Source organism: Ursus americanus, chromosome 34 (assembly GCF_024610735.1).
Source record: "Ursus americanus isolate L20-20 chromosome 34, mUrsAme1.1.p, whole genome shotgun sequence".
NCBI classification, from domain to species: Eukaryota; Metazoa; Chordata; class Mammalia; order Carnivora; family Ursidae; genus Ursus; species Ursus americanus.
Genome location: NC_142160.1, coordinates 11,118,544 through 11,140,659, shown reverse-complemented (window position 1 = coordinate 11,140,659; position 22,116 = coordinate 11,118,544). Strand labels below are relative to the sequence as shown.

General features: G+C 52.5%; 1 protein-coding gene and 1 long non-coding RNA gene across 4 annotated transcripts in view; one reads left to right on the top strand and one right to left on the bottom strand.

The window, feature by feature from the left end:
- Positions 1-5,897, top strand: part of APBA1 (amyloid beta precursor protein binding family A member 1) — a 202,024-nt gene extending 196,127 nt beyond the window's left edge. For all 3 annotated transcript variants that reach the window (XM_087858824.1, XM_045772354.2, XM_087858823.1), the window contains 2 exons: positions 1,268-1,408; positions 2,223-5,897. In XM_087858824.1, the coding sequence (XP_087714950.1) occupies positions 1,268-1,408; positions 2,223-2,294 (213 nt within the window). In that variant the 3' untranslated portion in view covers positions 2,295-5,897. The remainder of the gene's footprint in view (positions 1-1,267; positions 1,409-2,222) is intronic.
- LOC148107173 (uncharacterized) lies at positions 1,402-21,992 on the bottom strand. Its single transcript, XR_015722932.1, has 3 exons — positions 18,954-21,992; positions 18,182-18,226; positions 1,402-1,829 (listed from the first exon to the last, which is right to left on the bottom strand). It is a non-coding gene; the product is annotated as an uncharacterized LOC148107173 (long non-coding RNA).
- Between the last annotated feature and the right edge of the window lie 124 nt (positions 21,993-22,116).

Here is a 22,116-nt window from a genome sequence, read left to right as displayed (position 1 = left end):
ACTTTTTCTTCATCCCAAACCAAAACTCTCTACTCGGTCCTGCTTCCCTTTTTGTCCTGGTTTGCCTTGTTTTGCACTCACAGGAGGTCAGGGCTTTGATGACAGTCCCATTCTCGGTCTGAGACCTTCTTGACTTTTAGGTTTGGGATGTGCCCTCCCCCTTTGTTTGCCTCTGTCTTTTCAGATTGAAGAACCCTTTTCTTTTCCCCCTTTAGTTGCAATTAAGAGTGGTAGGTTATGAAAATTTTATTCCGAATATGTTTTGAGGTTTAGAAATACCCTTGAGGCTCCCAGCTGGAGTGGAAACATGCAGCCCCTTCATCTGTTCTTTGTACCTCAGTGCCCTTGTCCTCCTAGGAGGGGAGCCAGGGTTCCTCCTTATGGTTTGGGGCAGATGTCTGTTTTTATCTGATTTTCCTTGTTCACATTGTTCATATTCAGATAATTTTAGAAGTTCAGTTACGAACAAAGGGACAACAGCGGCAGGTCCCTCACTTTTGTCTGAAGTGTGGGAAGTACCTAAGGAGTGTTTGACCCCAGGGCACCCCAAGGGCTATGGGTCCATGTGCTCAGACACAGGTAGCCTGTTGTCACAGGATGCCAAGATCTTGTCTATGTGGGCTGAAAAGTCAACTGTGTAAATTCAGAACATATTTTTGGGGGGAAAGTCTGATGCTGTGTGTGAGGTGGGCACACCAGGCCCTGGAGAGATCGCTTCCTTGGGGCACCACGCTGCCCAGCTGTACGGTGGTGGAAACCAGCCACGGTGGCCTTTCTGGGAAGAGTGAGTTTGAATGAGGGCTGCTGAGTGGAGGAGGTCGAAAGGAGCATGTCCCAGCCGCTGGCCACACTTTAGCTCATGTAACCGTGACCCTGAAAAGCAGGCTTTGAACATGATACAGTTCGATGTTTGAGTCCCAGGGGTGAATGTGGGAAATGATGTTCACCTGTGTTCCACAGGCTGCGAGTTTGGAAGCACTGGCGGCTGGGGGACAGGCCCAGACGGCTCTTTCTCCCTAGCCCCGGCGGGGATGACAAGCAGTCAGAACTCAGCGGGCCGTGACCCCTGTGATGTGCAGAGTGCACGGGGCCCACAGAGCCCTGTTTGACATGAAAAGAAACCAAGAGATTTAAATGCCCCCAGAGTAACACACCAGCTTCTTAGAGATGAGAGGGCAGGGGCTCCAGGGAGGACAGGCCCGTCCCCACCCAGCTCCCCACCACCTGGTGCTGCCGTGAAGGGTAACATGGCCTTTGGTTCTGACAGATCTGCAGCCTCATGCGAGGGGGGATAGCGGAGAGAGGCGGCGTCCGCGTGGGACACCGGATCATTGAGATCAACGGGCAGAGCGTGGTGGCCACCCCGCACGAGAAGATCGTCCACATCCTCTCCAATGCGGTGGGGGAGGTAGGAGTGCGGTCCGGGGTGGGGGGTGGGGGATCCCCTGGTGTCCCTGGTCTTGCCCTTGTGAGGCCCCACACAGGCCTTCCGGGGAGTGTCCTTTCTGGTCCTCAGCACTGCCCAATAGCCAGAACCGTCCATTTCAGCCCAGATTTAGCCCAGAGACCAGCTGTGCCCGAGAGCACCTCCTGCCAACGGGAGCGAGTCTCTTTCGCATTATTTGCTCCCCTTCCCTTTTGGACTCTCGGATTTATTCGTGTGGCTTCCCCCAGGAGCTGCCCAAATTCTGTCCGTTTTTCTGGTTAATGTGCTGGGGAGATGGACGTCTTTGAATCTGATCCAGAGAGCCCCCTCCAGGGCCAGCTCTCAGTCCAGGCCTCCTGAGGTCGTGATGGCTGTTCCTGGCCCCCTTCCTGGGCCACCCGACCTACAAGGGAGGGAGGAGACAGGAGCAGTCACAACCCATTGGCGTTCTCCTTAGGTTAAAAGGGGTTTTTGCCTTAAAAAAAAAAAAAACAACCCACAACCACAGCCGGATGAGAGCAAGAACTTCTCATTGGCTGGGGAGACAGACCTTGCCTGGTTTTCACTGCTCGCTCTCTGCCACCCCAGCATGTTAGGAAGCCCGCGGACTCCTCTCTTCCCGGAGGCCACCTCGGTCGGGTCCCTGTCAGTGGTTTGGGGGGTGGTTGGGCGGGGGGAGGGAGATCTTCAAAGTCCCCCGTGGTTAGAGGTGCTGCCCCCCCGCCCCCAGGCCCATGGGGGGCAATGCCCACACAGCCCCCGGCCTCAGGCCCACGGCCATGCCGTCCGCCCTCAGATTCACATGAAGACGATGCCCGCGGCCATGTACAGACTGCTGACGGCCCAGGAGCAGCCCGTGTACATCTGAGGCCGCGCGGCGCCCGGCGGCTTGCATGGAGGCCTGTCCTCACTCGTGGTGTGTTTCTCGTGCTGCATCTGTGTGCCCACTGAGACCTTTCCCTCTCGCGCCCAGCACCGGTTCTGCACAGGAAGAGAAGAAGCCGCAGACCTCTTTGCTCTGTCTCTTTCCAGGTTGCAATTTTGTTTCGTTTCGTTTTAACGCCAGGGAAGTTTGGTAGGCACTCCCGTGAGGGTGGAGAGCAGCAGCTACCCGCCGGGTATCTGCCCAGCCGGGAGCATCCTGAAGGGCCCGAGGGGGTCCCCAGGGGGGCCGTCCCTGCCCGAGAGGACCCGGCCTTGGAGGAGGTGCTCGTCAGGGCCGTGAAGGCGCTGGCGCAGCCGGGCCTACCATCCAGCCGCGGGCCTGGCCCTCCCTCGGCCCGTACGGGAACGTGGGACAACAGCAGGGGCCAGCTGCGCCCTTAAGGATGTGCCCTGCCTGCCGTGGACTTGGGGCGCCACGCATCCCCACCCAGAATTTCTGAGCCAACCTTATGCCTCTTCTGTAGCTACTTTTAGTTTCAGCAGCTTTGTGTTTTTTAACGTGAGCCTTCTCACCCAAGGGTCGAAGGGGAGCCGCCTGGGACCAGGGCACCAGCTCGTTGCAGGGAGGTCAGCGGTTCCTGGGGCGGCCTCGGCTTCCCTGGGTCGTCCCAAGGTGACCAACCATCAGACACACATGGGCAGGTCCTCCCTTCCCCTTCGCACACGTGCGTACAGAAACAGTCTCTCTTGTGTCTGTAGATCACCCTTGCCTCCTCCCACCACCAGTGAGGCACAGAGAGCCCCTGGGAAGCCCACATCGCCTCTCGGTGAGGCCCCTTCCCTGGGCCAGTGGGGCCTGCAGGGGCTGCCCAGCCCCATCCTGAGAGAGACGCCCCCTCCGGGGCTGAGGTCTGGCTCTGCCGGCACCGCCTTGGCTCAGAGAGCGCTAGTGGGCTTCCTCTGCGCCTCCACCCCACACACACACGGGGGGTCTGCGAAGGATGGACCGCTCCCCTTGAGGAAGAGGGCACAGGTGCCCAAGGCAGGACCAACTTTCTCCTCTGCTCAGGGCCACTGAGACAGGACGTGACCTTTGAAAGGCCGGAGTAGTTATAAACCACAAAACTAAGGGGATGGGAATGACCTCACACTATGCCTAAGAATCCCCAAGCATGTTCTAGAAACATCATCTCGCCGCCTCGTGGGTCTGGGAGAGCTTTGAGTGTTCCCATCAGGTGCCTCATTTCGTGGGTCCTGTCTCAGTTCAGAGCAGCTGTTTTCGTAATATTATTCTGAGCCAGTTTTCACTTCTTGGTCCAAAGAGCATTTTGTTTTCATGTAGGTGGGTGTGGGTCGCTTTGGTTTCTGTTTTGTTTCGTTCATGACCTCCGCAGAGACAGGGGAAGAGAAACTAATATATTTTGTGATATTAATAGAGTCCCTGTTCTCTGCACTGGGGATATTTATGTTGTGTCTGTGGAAATAGGAATTCGGCGAGCACATGTTGGCTGGTCTGTATTTACATGTCAAATGGAGGGATTTCAGGGAGGGAGGAAAGGAAGTAAAAAGCAACAAAAGACCGCCACCCGAGCGCCGAGTGGGCAGTTCCCCTGGGACTTCTGTACCGCCTGTTTTCTGTTGAGTCAGGAAACCCTAATGTTCCAAAACCGTCAGTGGCTGACCCTCAGTTTGACTATAATACAAGCCCTAAGGAAGAGGGGTCGCTGCTGCCCAAATGTCCTCTCTGGGAAAGGGCTGCCCCCCCGCTCCAGGGGCGCCGGGGTGGACAGTCCAGGACCCCTGGACTTCTTCTGAGGATGCTCAGCCCCAGGGCTGCCCCCCCCCCACCTGTGAGCAGCCAGAATCATGGCTCCAGGTTCTCAGTTTACCAAACAGGAGGGTGTCTGATAATATACTAAATACTAAAGAGTCATGCATTGGTCCTTCCTCTGCCAAAAAGAGTGGGTAAAACAGGAACAAAGCGTCCTTGGTGGTATTCTAGGCATCAGGAGCCTTGGCAAATCACGGGAGGGGCTCAGGCCTGTCTGCTGTCCGCTGCCCGCGCACCTGGGCAGAGGCCTGTCCACGATGGGCCGGCAGATGGGAGCTCCGCTGGCCCAGCCCTGTGCACCTCCCCGTAATTACAATGAAGCATCTTCCCCCAAAGGAGAGGGGAGAGACACAAAAATTGTGGCATGTTTGGCAAGTGCCGGAAAAGCCAATCTGGTGAGCTCTCCTGGAAAACCAACACATTTTAGCCTGAGTAAAGCTGCTTATCCACCTCACACCTTCTGTGCGTAAAAGTGGGTCCTTACACCCAGACAGCGCGTGTTCCTGGAGCTCGGTACGGGTTTGCCTGGCTGGAGTCCATTCTTTTCCCTGCTCCCGTCGGATGGAGGGGGCTAACCCACCTTTGGTCAACCACGGAGGCAGGATCCTAAGTTCTGGAAAGTCCCGTGGGACGGGGTGGTCTCTTGCCCCTCCGGCATCCCCATATAGTTACATATGTAAATATCTGAAGACCCCCGTCTGGCGGGGAAGCCTATGTTCAAGCAGCCTTCCCAAACAGGGCCCGGGCCAAAAGCCACTCTTGCTGCTTGGCTGGGACATGCTGGTGACTCAGCTTTGGGGACAGATTTCTCAGACACGTCTACCCCTCCTGGTCCGGCCAGGGTGCCCCAGAACGCACCCTGTCTCTGCCTTCTCACCTGGGAGCATTATCAGGGAGCCACCGTCAGCCTTGGGTTCACGAGAGGAGGAAAGCCCCAGAGACCAAGACCCGGAGTCCGCTCCCTCAGCAGAGCAGGCCCCGCAGGGCCCCGAGCCTCTGCACGCAGGTCTGCCGTCTGGACGTTCGTTGCCCATCCACACCGGCCTCAGTCCCAGAGTAACCTACTACCTCCCCCATCGCTCCTGCCGCCCCCAAGGCCCCTGTTCGCACTCAACACCCCCATCTGCACGCTGAGGAAACCCATCCACGAGCCCTTCTCGGGTCTCTCGACCCAGTGGTGTGGCTGTTACCACTGTTTACAACCAAGGGCCACCTCCTTCCAGATATGTTTACTCTCCCACTGACAAGGCCGCCGGCTGGCTTGAGTTTCACGTCTGTCTGCTCCTTCCCTGGTTTGGGCCAACTGGGGCACACGACCCGATTCCTTGCCCCCTCCGTCAAGGCAGTGCGTGAGGACCACGTGGGAAGGAAATTCCTTGTACATATTCAGCACAGCCCCTAGAGTATGAACTTGTACTATTGTTCTGTAAAGAGGGTGAAATAGAGCTTATTGTAAAGCTGGGACAAGTAGAGTATTGTATTTGTAACAATATCGTTCTTTGTATACACAAAACTCGATCTCTATATATAAATATAAATTATATAAATAAAATATATATACACGTGAGCCTGGAATGTTGGCACCGCACACCCACTGAATGTACTGCGTCCACCAGCGTGGTCCCCGGCCCGCCCGCCCCTCCTCTGTACCGTGTTGGGGGTTGTGACGTATGCAGTGTGTTCCCCTCCTTTATTTAACTGAACGCTAATGTCTGTAAGAGTTGCTGCAACAATAAAGACAAACTTCACCTCTTGGCCCCTGCTGAGCGTCCTGTTGTTTCAGGGAAGGGAGGGGAAAGATGGGGTCCTCGCCCCCCCACCACAGGCCACCTCCTGGCCCTCGTGGAGGGCCTGCTTGCTGCCCAGAGCCCAGGCGTCTTCTGAAGGGGCACGTCCCGTGAAACCCGCTCGACACTGGCTGTGTCGCCCGTTAGCACTGACATCCCAGCACCCGGGGAGGCAGGTCCCCGCGCGTCCCCAGCACCGGGTGGGAGTGGCAGCAGGCGGGTGGGCTTACTCAATGACACCTCTCAGCAAGCCCCCCAGAGGTGTGCTGCCCCCACCCCCAGAGACGACTGTCCCCTGTGGGTGGGACTGCCCCTGCCCGGGGTGGGGGGGGGTACCTCGCACCGTCCCCTCTCTGCTTGATCTCCCCTGCAGCTGCAGAGTTAGAAACAAAATCCACTCACCCATCCCGCCACACACACCACCTTCCTTCTAGTCTTTGTCTAGCATTTCCCCTTGCGCCGCGATCCTCGGTCCTCCGTTCCTTAACCCCCACCCCCTCCGAGCTCGCTTCCTCATCGCATCGCGCCTATCTCGTGGGGACGTGGTGATGGTCAGCTAATGCATTCAAGCCTTTACAACGGGCACGTGCACAGCTCCCCGCAGGGCTGGGCCCCGTCGCACTGAAGCAAGCATGCGACTCTCCTGGGCCGCACGAGCTGCCTGCAACTTCGCACGTCGCCGCACTGCGTAAGCAGCCACAGCTCAACAAGGTGCCCGTGGGTGCTGGCGGTGTCTCCGCTCAGCCCAGGTGGCCCCCAGACCCGAGGCCCCAGCTTGGCGTGCAGAGCATTATAAACGGGTGGATATGATTTCATCCCACAAATGCATATCTTAGTTCCTGGTTAAAAACAAAACCTCTGGAACGTCAGTGCGTAACTTCTAAAAGTTAAAACTGTGGCTCTCCTACACACACAGGGTGAGCACATATCACAGATTAACTCAGTGACGAAAAAAACAATAAACCTGGCCCAAAGAGCATTCGGAGGGGCCACGCAGTGACAGTTAAAAAGGCACGTGGGGATAAAATGGCTCGGTGAGCTAGAACTGGCCTGTGAGCCTGTCTACCAAGCAGCAATCATCCGCACGTCCGGCTGGGCCAGAGGGAGGGCAGCTGGCTGGGGTCACAGCTGTGCAGGGAAGTAAAGCGTGGAAAAGAGCCCCCACGTTCATACCAGCTTTCTTTGCAAGTGTGGGAGCTACCCGAGCGCCTACCCGCAGACGCACGAATAATCCAAGAAGATCTACAGAGCTCGACAGAGGAATCTCACACGCCTTCGAAAGGAAGCAAATGGTGACACAGGCTACGACGTGGATGGGGCTTGAAGACGTCACGCTAAGTGACATAAAGCAGGCCTAGGACAAATACTATAGGACTTCCATGAGAGAGCTAGAGCAGATCTGTTGAGACAGAAGAGTGGTGGCTGCCAGGGGCTGGGAGAGGGCAGCCGAGGGGGCTATCTCCAGCGGATGTAGGACTTCAGTGGGGAAGTTGAAGCAACTCTGGAGATGGGTGGTGGCTGGGGTTGCACCACAGTGGGAATGTGCTTAATGCTGCAGAAGTTCAAATTTAAAGACGGTTAAGATGGTAAAATTTTGTGCCTATTTTACCACAGTGTTTCTAATTAAAAACCAAGCATGGGATGGGTTTGGAAGTTGTTTTTTTATATGGGATGGCTGAGAAAGGCCTCACTGAGACGGAATGTGTGGGAGGTCCCTGTGGATGTCTAGGGGGTGAGTGTTCCAAGCAGAAGGGACGGCACACACAAAGGCCCTGAGGCCAGATCTTGCCGGGAGTGCTGGAGGCACTAGGAGGCCTGTGCGGCTAGAGCAGAGAAAGGGAGGCAGCAAAGAGCTGGAGATGAGCTCCACAGGACAGGCATGATGGTGGTAGGTGTAGGACGTGGAATGAACTCTGGTGCTGCATGCAAACACACACATACACACACACACACACACACACACACACACACACACACACACACACCCTCACACCTCACACTCATCACCTCTGAGCTCCCTTCCCTAAACCACCCCTTTTCTACAGGTAACGAACTTGGGCAGGAACTAGGATTTGGTGCCATCTAGTGGCTTAGTGTGAGAACTGCCTCATCCAGCCGACCATGGGCAATAGCACATGGAGCTGAGTGAGTGAGGAATCTTAGCCACCCATCCCAGCCCCTCCTTTTCCAGACAAGCAGTAGGACTTGCTGGAAGCTGCACAGTGAGTAGTCCGCTAGAGCCTCACTCCCTGGACGCTGCTGAACGGAGGGAGGGAAGTCCTCATCTTCCTACTGGCCAGGCCTGCATCGCCTGGAGATAGTCCTGGGAGCACAGTGCTGTGACCTGTGCCTGGGGCCACCTGCCAAGTCTTTGTGAGAGCTGAGCTAACTGCCGGCTCCCCATCCCGCCTGCTAGGCTGGGGAGCTGAGGGCACCCCTGTGCGAGGCAGGACGCACCTTGCCACCTGGACCCCCTTCCCCAGATCCCCCTGCACGTTCTGCTCCTGTTGGCGATCTTACCAGCTGCCTAACTACGTCACGGATCTCTTTCCCCTCCACGAAATAGTCTCTGACGGGCAAGGGCCACATTTTTCTCAGCTTTCTAGTCAGGGTGGCTTATAATCAGAAGAGTCACAGACAGGGATTCAAAGTACAGCTCTGTATTACGTTACTCATATTCTCGCTGTGCAATCCTGGGCAAGTTAATTAACCAGCCTGAGCAACTGTTTTTTCAGCTGTCAAATAGGCACAGCTTGTCCCCGTTAAGATGAAAGATTCTGCCCTTGAGGCATCTCACATGTACAACAGAGGCTGACGTGACGTGCAAAGTACAGAACTAGCCCTTGGGGGTGAGTGTTAGGGAGCTCTTCTCAGAGGAGGGGATGTCTCTGCAGGGTTTTGAAGGTGCTGTAGGAGTTTTCCAGGTGCCATGCCTGGGGGGAACATTCCATGGGGAGGCATAGGAACCTGGAAGAATGTGACAAGAGGATCCAACAGCACTTGGTACCCCGGAAGCCTAGGGTGGTGGCCTTCCACCATGATGACTTGGCTATGCTGGAACTTAGTTTTTCCAGAATTCACTTCTCTGTATGATTCCAAATGAGTGTCGTTCACAAGAGAAGTCTGAATGACATTGGGATGGCAGACACAAACATCAGCCAAAATGCACTGAAGGTCAGCTCAGAGCTGGTGCCAGTGTGCTCACTTGGAGTCCCGGGCCACCAGTGCCCACTGTCGGCTCGGGCAGAGACCATCCAGCGGCTCCAGCATTTCTCCATCGGCTTCTGCGACCCGGGCCAGGTATGTGTGCAGCCTCAGGCAGGTCACCACATCCCTGAGATGGGAGGTGGTGGGTGACAGACCCAGTGCCACTCTGAGCCCCCGGTTTCCCGTCTCTTCTTGCCCACAGCCCCATGCACATCCACTTTTCTTCACAACAGCCAGCCCTGCCGACCCAGAGGCACAGCCCTCCCTGGACTTCTTCATCGGGTCCCACGGCTGCCTAGGGTCTAATCCCTACAGTAAATGCCTGTTACATCACTCATAGCGACCAAACCCAGACAGACAGAAGGAAACGGGAGTGGAGAGGCTCCGTCTGACCTGATCACAGAATGTTCCAGAAGGCCTGCTCAATAGCTTTAACTTTGTTCCCTCCAGGCCCTTCCAACTGAGAAGACACAGCTTCTGGGGGCTGCCCCCTCTCCTGAATTTTTTTAAGACGGAGTCTGTAGACGTGAGAACGTTTCCAGCTCCACAATGAGTGTAGACCTGTGGTGCAGGAGAAACTACTCCAGCCCCGGGGATCCATGGAGGGCATGGCCCTAAACTGTCCCCTCCCCATCCCTGGGCACACCTGGGTCCTCCCAGCGATCGGCCACAGCATCCCCACTTTGCTGTCAGGAAAGTGAGGCTCAGAGACTCAGGAGGAGACTCAGCCCAAAGACACACAGCTGCGAAATAGCAGAGGGTGTCCCCAGTCCAGAGGGTTAGGGACGGAACTTCCAGCCACATCACAAAAGAAAACCAGAAGGAAAGTGGGGTGCCCCTGTCTTAGGAGGGGGGCAACAGAGCGACTTTCTCCCCTGTGCCCCCAAACTCTCTCCTGGTCTCGTCTCCAGACTGGCTGGAGCTCCTTCCCTGCCAGGAACACGGAAGTATGAGGATGTTTTGGTTGCTCATGGCTTCCAAGGGCCCTAACGACCTCCGATGCCACAGGGCTGCAGAGGACACCTCGGAACTGGCTTTTGCCCTTGGGGCCCTCGTGCTGCCCCCTAGACCCACTGGGAGGACAGGTGTGCCCCAGGTGTGGGGTGCCTCTGGCCGTGCGTGCTGCAGCCAGCTTGCCATCACTCTCGAGGACCCACTGTTCAATTTTCAGAATTTTGTTGAACAGTCATTATTAAAATGAATGAGCTCATTGAAAAACAAAGGCAATAAATAATCAAAAGCCAATCACTAATCCCTCACTACATTTCACCACGAATCCACGCTCTTCTGCTTCCCCATCACGTGCACAATGGAAACGCCGACGGCTGGGCAGGAGCCCCTCTCTTCCTAACGGATCTCAGCGACGTCACACTGAGAGCCGGCCATCGGCCATGGCGGGAGCATTTACACGCCAGATAGAAGCAAACTTCACTTATCATTTTGTCGATTGTTGAGAATTAAGACGGGCAGAGAAAATGTGAACACAAATTAAACTGGAAAGTTTCATGTCTGTAGCCACTACGCAGTGACTCGCACGGAAACAGGGGGATGGAGTCTTTCGACATCCAACCAACCATTTGCCAATTCAGCAAAGAAGTCCCTCGCATCTTCGATGAACAGGGACGTTCGGACGCACGCCTTGGTCACTTCGCTTTTGTCTTACTTGTTAACAAAAACGTTAGCTAACATTCATGTCAGACCGACAGTCATAGGTCAGTGGTGGGAGTGGCGAGTTGGCCGACTCAGAGAGTAACCAGGCATTGATCTCTGGTCTGGTTTGTAACGCTACCCTTGGGGCTAGAGCCATAAAAACCGGTGAGGATGGAGCTTTCGAGAAATACTCTCACTGCAGCTATAGGGCTGTGGCATTACATTAAAGATGTTCATATCCTCTATGCAAGTGGATTTATAATATATTTGAGGGGTGGGGAGGGTGACGCATTCTTCCCCCTGGGAGCTGACTGCTAACCCCTTCCCAGCACGCCTGCTCTAGGCCGGCTCTTCAGTCGGTTTGGGCCGTCCCCAAGCTGACTTGGGGAGAGCTGGTCTGCAACTCTTTACTTAAAATATTAACACTGTTCTCATGGCGCATGTGGGAGCAAGCAGGTCAACGTGTCAACGAGTCTTGTTGGGTATTTGTCACTGCACCAGGAGGCTCTGGCTCAGAGAGGGGAGGGATGCGTGCTGGGTAACATCTGAGGGTCCCCTCGGTGCGTTGGACTCGGGGGCTCAGGGCAGACACCCCCCCCCCAACTCCTGGCTTCCCAAAATCTGCAGCTACGGGACCGACATGGTTCACCGTCAATAGTGCAAACCAATCTTAGCCATCTGCCTCCCTCCCGTCTTCCCTGGAAATCCTCGCCTACTCCATTTCTCCCAGGAACTTCACTTACAAACAAAACACTCCCCACTCACCAGAGTTTGGGGAACACCAGCCAGGCCCCCTAACCGTCCTCATGAGACTTACATTCTTTGAGCACCTCTAAGAGCCTGTATCCTGTCGCTGCGGAACAATATTGCAAAGCAGACGTCACCCTCATTTTATGGACAAAGAAACTGACCTCGCACGTGGCAGGCAGTTCGCCCAGGACCCGGAGAGGTGATTTCCACTCAAGGCCGTCTTGCGCTTGCCGGCTCCGCAGCGCCTTCCCCTCTGCCTGCAGGAGCCTGCGGTCAGCGGTGTGGCCTGCTCATACCCAGGTCCCTGGGACACCAAGCAGGATGCTGGGCACAAGATGTCACCCCCCAGGGATCCTGGAGGGGCACGGGGAGGTGTGCAGCCACCTGGGAGTGCCATCAGCCCACGGTCTGTCCGGAAAGGTGGGCTAGCATTGCCCTAGGAGTCCATGCAGTCCAGTCGGGAGCAAGTCCATTTCCAATCTCCTTTTATGTCATTTCTTTCATTTTCACGAAAGGAGAGCTCTAGGGGATTGCACAAGTCCACTCCCCCAGTGCTGCTGACGGCCCTGCGGTCTCCCTTAGCGCCTGCCTTGGACTTGGTAGTGCAGCTCGGTGTCGGCCCCTGTGGTGGGGCCGGAGACTGAGGGTGCAGGGCTGGGGAGAGATGCCACCCGTGCCCCAGGGGTGCAGAGCCACGGCCGCGCTCTGCCATGCGATGCGGCCGGAGACCGGGCCAGTGCGTGGGTTCCGCTTCCCTCTGCACCTGGACCCCCACGAGCACGTTCATCAGTGACCTCACCTGAACCACAGCTACACTGACTGTGCTCACCTGGGAGGCTGGCTGCCACGAGCAAAACAGAGAAAGCAGACGTGGTACTTAGACAGCTCCTGGCCGCGGAAGCGCTGGTGGGTGTTAGCCGTGCTGAGCCTAGGAGAGTCCCGGTGACTGGCATCCTATTCCGGGGGCCCTGGAGGAATACTCCAGAACAGCCCTGCTTGAAGGGGGGCCAGGTGTCCCCGTGGTGCCCGTGGCTCTGCAGGCCTTCCTCAGCCCAGCCCGAGGCCTCTAGGCCTCGGCCCATCTGTGATGGTTTACAGCCACCTGCTGGGCCTTAAGGGAACAGAGCAACTCACTCACTAAGCTCAGGATCCTGCTCCACAAGGGAAATACGTCTGAGGGCTGGCTCGGTGGAGATTCACTCCCCATAGACTGTCCAGGGCCTACATTATCCCAAATTCTCTTTAGTAAAAGAGAGGTGTTCCCTTGGCTTCTGTATTGTGGGGGAGGATGGGAGATGGAAAGAACCCTCCCCACTTGACTGCTTGGCTCAAGTGACTTTCATAAAGAAACAGATCAGGTGGAGAAATGATATCAGGCTGGGGCCTGCAGGTGGGAGAGGGTCTCCACGGACTCCACCCCAAGTTCCAGAACCTTCCATCCTGTACAATAGCTCTCACTGGCCAGGGTTCCAGGGGTCCCAGCCCATCTGGCCAGGAGGTGGTGTGTTTCCTGGGCTGGGACTCCACAGCTTTGGACACCAGGCGAGCCCAAGCACAGCAACCCCTGGGGAGGGAGTGACATTGGCCTGGAGGTGGCTTCTCAGTGGATGGTGGATACGGATGCCCAGAGCCCCCAGCAGGAATGGCCAGTGCCTGCAATTCCCCAACTGGAATGAGACCTGCAAGCGTTATGGAGCGTCCAGGGCACCGCGCTGGAGTGAGTGCACCCCGGACGGCACTCCCACGTGCCCTCGGAGGGCTGAGCCCATCCATCCTCCCTTTTCTCAGAGTCCCTGCTTCCGGGACCCACTGCCACCCCCAGACTCCGAGCCACAAAGACAGTGATGTTGTTGTTCCTGAAAACAAAGAAACCAACCAACAAATAAACCACGTGGAAACGGATTTCTTAAAAATGGACTCTTAACCTTAAATGAACCAAGAGAACGTACAACTGCAAGAAGTCTAGCCATCTAATGCCTTTTACTGAACAATGGCAAATCTGATGATCTTTAGAGTAAATGGAACGTTGGGGTTCTTTATTTAGATTACAGTGATTCGGTCAGCAAGCATTTGCTTAGTATTAATACTGTGCCAGGAGCTAGGGAGACCGCAGCGAACGAAAGAAAACCTCTGTCGTCCTGCAATTTATATTCTAATGGAAGAGACAAAAACCGAACAAGTTAAATAAATAAAAATATATAGTTACATTAAGTTATGATGCGTGCTGGGATAAATATTAAGCAATGGAAGGATGGGAGTGCCAGAGGATTGCAGTTTTGGAGAGGCCAGAAAAACCTCCCCGAGAGGGGAACAGGTGAGTGGACAAAACACAGAGATTTCAGAAAGCATGCCAGGCAAGGAGATGGCAGGTGCAAAGGCCCTGGGGCCTGTTCAGAAACAGGCAGCAAGAGCAGAGGGTGGGAAGAAGGGAGGGGGTAAGACCACCAAATCAGAAATAATCCTAGGGTAGGTATGGGGGGCCCTGCAGGGACTCAAAGGATTCTGGCTTTTATTCTGAGCCAGATGGGAGTCATTGGAGGGTTTTGAGCAGAGGAGGAAATTAATCTGAATTATATCTTAATCAGATTGCTCTGGCTGCTGCCAAGGAGAAGAGACTGAGGAAGCAGTACTTATCTTTGACTCTTGCCTCTCCCTTTCTCCCATATCTAGTTAGCCCAAAATTTCTGCCAAGCCTGCCTCCGAAGTACTTAATCCTCCAAATCATGTTCCTCAGGTGACCCTTCTCGGCCGTGTTAGGTGAGCCCTTCTCTAAAATCAACGTGTAATCTTTATAGATAAGCAGTTTTTCTGATTTACAAAAGTAATGCATATTCCTGTGAAATTTTTCAAAAATTTAAAAAGGTAGAAAGGAACATGTGGCTCACACATGATCTCAGTACCTAGAGAGAAGCGTGAACGTTTTGCTACGTTGCCGTTCAGACCGCATTATGTGCTCTGCTCTATTTCCTAGATCCGTTTTGTTTTGTTTTTTTTAACTTCACATTATATTGTAAACTCTTCCCCATGTCATTAAGAATTTCTTTGAAAACATTTTTTACTGGCTACACACAATTCTATCACATACACCATTAAAAAAATTCTACTGCAAGAAAATGTATAACTAGTCCTCTTGCTCGATATTAGGCATCTTTCAGTTTTTTCTCGCTGTTTCTCAATTGTACTGCAGTCATTATCTTTGTTCTTAAATTCTCCTCTGCTAGTGTGAGCAATAACATCTCAATGGGAGTCTGTATTTCCAGCTTTTTCCACTCCAACCCAAGCTGGATGGGGCCTGCGGGCTCTTTCCAGGGCTCCTGTCAAATCCAATCACCTTAGCCAGGAATTCCAGGGTCTCTGCACACCTGCTTGGAACACTCATCCTGCCTCAGCTCCTATAACTGCTCCCTGCTTCTGGAACCGACTGTCCTCCAAACCCAGCTTCTGGCTCCAGCAAGATGTCGTCCTTTGCCTATAATGCTGGCCACCCCATTCCTGCCTGTGGAAGTCCCCCGCGGTCCTCCGCGTCCCTGCCCGGTGTGACTAGTCGAAGCTTACAAAAGCAGCAGGACGTTCATTGTGTTAGGTCGGCGGTGTCACGTCCTGCACAAATGCGGTTGCGGCAGGGGCCACATCTGCATCTGACCATGTCACATGACTTTGCGTCCACCTTAGAACAAGCCACCCCCGTCCCCACGACATGGATAATTGCAGCAGCCTCCTGTGCCCTGTGTTCTCTCTTCTCTCTTCCTCCCCCTCCACCCAACAGCCAGAGTGAACCCCTTAGCATGGCAAAATCACGTTAATCCCCCGGCTCAACTCCTTTTAAATGGGTCCCACCCCACAGAGACTAAAACCAACGACGCTGGCCACCTCTCTGATCCCTTTCCCATCAATCATTCCCATGATTTCTCCATCCCGTCCAGAATACTTCACAAACACACACCAAGATCACTCCTGCCCCAGGGCCTTTGCCCTTGCTGCGCCCTCTCCCAGTGACCATGTGGCTCATCTCCTCTCAGTCAGGTCTCTGCAGAAATGTCACCTCAGCAAAGAGGATTTCTCTGAGCATGTCCTCTGATACAATGCAGCAGGGTCTAATCCGTTCGGGCGCTCTGGGGCAGCAACACCCGTCGCCTCCTATCCTTTCATTGCGTTTTTCTCTTCATAGCCTTATTACCATTGCCGATATTTTGGTCATTTCTGTATTTATTATCTGGTTCCTCACACTCAAATACAAGCTCCGTGGGCACAAGGACATCATGGGTGGTGTTCGCTGCTCCGTCCCCAGCTCCCGGAGCTGCACCCAACATCTAGTTGTCGCTTGATAAATATTTGCCGAGTGAGCGAGTGGACAGATGCGTGAATGAAGGCGACCTCTCCTCTCCAGCCCGCAGGAAGAGGTGGGGCTTAGATCTCCAGGAAGAGCAAGGAGTGGATTCTGGACGATGACCTCAGTCTCAGCAAAACCGTGACAAGTCCCGTGGCAGACCTAGATTCTGAAGTCTCCCTACACACGCGATGGCACTGCGGCGGTTCTGGAAATACGTCCACACGTTTTTGGATACCCTCCCTTCCAAAGGTGCAGCCTAATTCCTCGCCGGACAGTGTGGCCTGGACTTACGGGCTTGCTTCTAACAAACAGAAACGGTGGTACATCATTTCCAAGGTATCATAGAAGAAGCCTACGGCCTTCCTGAGGGGTCTCCCCAGTTTTTCTCTGTCTCTCAGAGCACACACTCTGGGGGAAACTGGCTGCCGTGTCGTGAACATCCCCACAGACAGGTCTACACAGTAAGGAACTTGAGTCTCCAGCCAACAGCCAACAACGAAAGCCTGTCCACAGCCACGTGAGGGAGCCCGGAGGCAGTCCCAGCAGAGCCTTCGGACGGCAGCCACGTGAGGGAGCCCGGAGGCAGTCCCAGCAGAGCCTTCGGATGGCAGCAGCCTCACGACTGACCCGAAGCCAGAACCATCCATCCAAGCCCCTCCCAGATTCCTGACTCTCGGCGCCTGTGATGTCATAAGTATTTATTGACTGCAGATAATTTGTTACACAGCAACAGGTGACTGATACAGTCAGCGTACTTTGTCCAATCCCCTGCAGTAAGTAACCCTGCACGGCCAGAGCCTGCCTTTCCAGGTGGCTTCCTGTAATACAAGTTCCGGAACTTGCCACTTGCAGGAGAAGGTGGGAGGAGCGTGTGGCCAGCCCTTTCTGGGCACCTGCAATGTGGTGGGTGTACTGGAAAGGACATAGGCTGCCGGCTTGGACTCGGCTAGATTTAATCTCACCAACTGTGTGATCTGAAGCAAGTACTTTAACATTTCAGAAACTTTTTAATCATTTATAAAACGGTAATAGTAAGGCAATCAGGCATGTGGTAAAGATCACAGAGATAAATTCTGCAAGCGCTAAGCACAAGCTATGCATACTGTTACGGTTCGTTCTCTTTGCCATTCTTTTTTCTTGCTACTCATGTGTCAAGGTCTTTGCTGAGGACTAACTAATCTCAAAATGCAACCACAAAAATCATGTGCAAATCCCAAACCTTGTTTTTATCTATCTATCTATCTATCTATCTATCTATCTATCTATCTATCTTTTTTTAGAGAGGAAGGTGGGGGGAGGGGCAGAGGAAGAAAGAGAGAATTTTAAGCAGGCTCCACGCCCAGTGTGGAACCTGACATGGGGCTCAATCTCACAACCCTGAGATCATGACTTGAGCCCAAATCAAGAGCAGGAGACAGGCACCCCTCAAGCTTTATTTTTAAACAGAGGTGGACTTACTGTGAAGCTAGTGAAATTCAAGTATGATGGCCCCTTGCTTACATGGGCCCCTTTCAAGGCCTTGTACCTAGTTTCATATTCATAATTTTGTATTCTTTTTCCTCAAGAGAGGCTCCTAATCACAAGGAAAACATATCATACTCCATAGAATGCAAGAAGTAGTAAATAAAAAAAATCATTGCACTAAATACATTTGTCAATAAAAATAAAATAATAAAATGAATTCAATTTCCAGCTCAAAACACTTTAAAAAGAACAACAAAGTAAACCAAAAGAAAGCATAAAAATAATAAAGATAAAAGGAGAAATTAATGAGAGAATAGAGAAACAGTAAATTGACAAAATACTGTTTTTTAAAAAAGTTAACAAACTAAACAAATCATTTGCTAACTTGGTCAAGATAAATAGGAGAGAGCACAAATACACAAAATAAAAAATGTCAAGGAGGAAATAACCATTGCAAGTTTACAATTATGAGACAACTTCACAAGACGACTTTGCAAGTAGGGGCGCCTGGGTGGCTCAGTTGGTTAAGCATCTGCCTTCAGCCCAGGTCATGATCCCACAGTTCTAGGATTAAGCCCCATGCGGGCTCCCTGCTCAGCAGGGAGCCTGCTTCTCCCCCTCTACCCAGTTCATGCTCTCTGTCGCTCTCTCTGCCTCTCTCTCTCTCTCAAATAAATAAGATCTTTTTAAAAAAAGATTTCTCCGCAAATAAATTTGAAAAACTATGTGAAATGGATGATTTCCCAAGAAAATTAAAATCACCCAAATTGACCACCATTAGAGTTAGAAATTTTAAATAGACCAATTCCATTGAAGAAATTGAGAAATTAATTAAGGAAAGTCTACCATACCTTCAAAGACCAGATAATCCAGTGCTCTTAAAATATTCCACAGCACTGAAAAGGAAAATTTTTCAAATTTGTTTTATGAAGTAAATATAACCCTGATAGCTAAAGCAGAAGCAGTATAGAGAAATATACAGGCCAGTATCATTCAAAAATATCCCTGCAAAATTTCTAAATAAAATATTAGCAACAGTGAATCTAACATCACATTAAGAAAATAATACATTATGAATAAGTGGGATTTGTTCACGTATGCAGTGTTGGTTCACTATTACAAATCCATTAAAACCACAGTCCACATTAATAAATCTTGGGCCAAAAAATCATGATTATCTCCATAAATGCTGAGAAAAATTCAATACCTCTTCAGAGAAAGAAATAAAAAGAAGAAAACACTCAAGAACTTAGACACTGTGGTACACTTTCTTAACATGATGGAATATATATGATTTCATCCTAAAGCTAGTATCTTATTTATTGGGAAAGCATTGGAGGCATTTCCTCTAAGGTTGGGAACAAAGCACGAATGTCCACTAATCTCCACTACCCATTGACACTCTACTTGAGATATTAGCCAATGCAATTAGACAAGAGAAATCAAGTTGAGCCATAAGAACTAGTGAATTGTGAAGGTTATTGTGAAGATCACCTGAACTAAGTTAATTCAACAGCTCTGGAAGGACGCCCAATAAATGTTAGTCATTATTACCATTTTTAACTGATATGTTGGTGTTAATGTTACAATTGCTTAAGAGTTCCCGTGGCTTCTCTCCTTTACCTTCTCAGAGTTTCAGGCTGTAGCAGTCCAGGGAAGAATAAGCTGTGATGACAGAAGGCCGAAGACATAGGTCAAGGTCTTGCATTTTGACATCTGCAGGTTGTGTGATCTTCGGCAAGTGAATTAATCTCTCTGGATGTTGGGCTCCTCATCTATAAAATGAAGAGGCAAGCCTCTGTCCTTGACATCTCTGATACCGTGGTTTATAATTTATTGTTGAAAACCCACTTACCTCCACCAAACAGATACAGAAGCAGTGGGGGAAACAGCTCCTACCAGAAGCAAAAATAATTCCAGCAACTCTCCTTGCTTGGATCCTTTCCTGCCTGATAGGTGTCCCCACCCCCACCATGAAATGCTCCATTGGATCCTTTTGAATTCATGCTCAATATCTAAAGACACTGGAAAGTCTCTATACCTGGGACCTACGGCCACTTTTTGAGAGAGAGGAACTATGATTCATCCAGAATTTTGGCCCTAGCTCCTCTGTTAGGGCAAAACACAAAAAATCCTGCCAGCTGTTGGAATGAAGATTCCTGCCAAGACAGTGACATGCCTGAGGCCAAGGACTCAGTGTGGCAAGAGGTTCTCACTCAAAGAGAAGGTACTCATCAGATTCTGACAAAGACTCTCTCTTTGGCCAAATTTGAATTGGCTCCCCTGATTCCTCTTTCTGACCATGCTCCAACCTTGGGCTCTGTCCTCGGCCTGCTCAATCTGGTTTTAACAGGAATCCTGTCAGTTGAACAAAAGTCCTCCCCACGCTTGGTATCTGATCAGTCTGGCTTGCCTCCAGAAGAGTCCTATTGAGTTGGTCTAGCAAGCATCCCCCAGCCCTGATGTCTCCTCCTGTCATTTTCCATCCACTGACCCCACCCTGCAATTGTGCTTGTAATCAGAGTTGAGCCTGATCTCTCTCCCCTACTGCAAAACACCACTGCAGGTCCTCTGTAAATAAAGTCTTCCTTACCAACCTATCGGGTGTCATGAATAATTTTTCTTTAACAATTTCCAAGATGGTGACCACCTGCTGCCACCAGCCCAGGTCTGCAGAACTTTGCCCTGAGGCATACCTGCTGGGACCTGTTTCACAATCAGGGATGAAGGATCCCTTCAAACCACCCTGATCAATCAGGCCCAGGACCTTTGGTCTTCCACGTTGACCCAAAGAGAGTCTGGCTTCCCCTGCCCCTTAGGGCCAGGGAGCAGCTCAGCAGCAGCCAAGAGAAATGTCACTTTGCATTTATTATTCATATACTTTTTTGGTTTGACCCCCCTTGTCACCCAGCAGTCTTCCCTCCGCACCTGGCCTGCTGCCTATATTCTGTAACTCAGTCAACACCCGCTGAATGAATGGATGAAGGCTCCTGCGGACAGAGAAATGGAAGAAACATGGTGCCCTTTGGCCCCAGACGTAGGCTTCCTTTGCAGCAGCTCCAGGGAGAAAAACCACAGAAACAAAGATACTCTTGTCCAGGCTCCGCCCTCACCCCCTTCATTAGTTATTTTCTGAATCCTCCTGTTGGGCCGGGATGGGGGATGGGGGAGATGTGCTCCTTTGTTCTGTTTCCCCAACTGCTGGGTGGAGACCAGAGCTGCCTCTTTCCTCTGCCAGTTCTCCCTCACCCTGAGGGACCTGCCAACCACTTAGTGAGGGCAGCCTCTGCCCTCGGGCATCCTCAGAGACACGTGGCTGCAGAGGGAAGGGTGCCTGCCTGTCTTCCCACGCCCAGGCCACTTCAGTGTCCCAGGACCCAGCACACAGAACAGACTCGGGGCTGAAATGACACTGGGAAACTGGGGCTAGAGTAGGAATCCCGACACGCACCATGGACCCGGGCCCAGAACGCTTGGCTCCTGGTCCCTGACAGGAGCCAGCTCTGTAAAAGCACCGCTCTGGTGTGCGAACCGTGGGGGAGGGGGGGGGCAGCTCTGAGAAACCACATACTTTTGGTCTAACGTGCTATACAACTCACACTGCTCTAAAAAAGCCTATTTAATACGGGGGGGGGTTGCATTTTATGTCTTTTGTATTACCATTATTTCGTTTTCCTGGTAAATCAGTGCTTTGGACTGAATGTTTGTGTCTCTCAAAATCCGTATGTTAAAGCCCTAAGCCCCAGTACGAGGGTATTTGGAGGTGGAGCCTTGGGCAGATGACTGGGTTTGGATGAGGTCATGAGGGTAGAGCCCCCATGATGGGACTAGCGTCCAAAGAAGAAGACAAGGAGACCAGAGGGAACGCTGAACCCTCCGTCCCCACTCCATGAGACCCAGCAAGAAGGACCACCCACAAGCCAGGAAGGCGGGTGTCTTCGCCAGACACCGCGTCTGCCGGCACCTTGATCTTGGGCTTCCCAGGCTCCAGAACTGTGAGAAAGAGTCCGCTGCTGGAGCCACGTAGTGTGGTTTGCTGCTACAACCGTCCTAGCCGACTAGGCCAATTTTCAGTGTATTCTAATTTACAAAAGCTTTTGGTCCATGACAGATTGGAGGGGGGGAAAAATAGTCCTTCGTCCCAGGGAGCTTGAGAAGCTGTGACCTGCGCCAATGGCCCTGGTCGCCCGCAGCTGCTCTGCTCTCGGCTCGAGCCTCGGCTTCGCCAGGGACCCCTCTCCCAGATCACACCGTGCGGTAGGGTGTCCCACAGAAAGCAGGTCTTGGAAGAAATTCTGCCAGGCAGACAGACGCTCACTGGCGCATCTGCCCAGAACAGTCCGTAAGCTGGGGAGAGGCCCACTCTGGCCTCAGACACTTAGCTTGTGAGAAAGGGTAGAAGTGACAACATTATGAAGGAGTAGCCCGTGTCCCGATCCGCCCCATGACAGTCTCCTGAAGTGGGGACCAGAGGCTTCCTCCTCACTGGTGCAAAGGCCACAGTGACTCAACAAGGCTTCTGCCCAGAGAGCGTGTACTTCACCAGCAAAAGCTTGTTTCAAAGACCCCTCACGCTAATTAATTAACCCTCTGGTGTAATTTTGATAACTAAATTTGAGATGCCTTGTCACCGCCTCTGGACTGTGTATTCTTAAGGGCTGCCCCCCCACCCCCCCACCCCCGTGTATATTCAGTTGTGGTTACACATGTATATCGCATTATAATGCTTACGTTTTTCAAAGTATGCTATACGCAGACACACCAACAGGGGGATGAACTGTATACC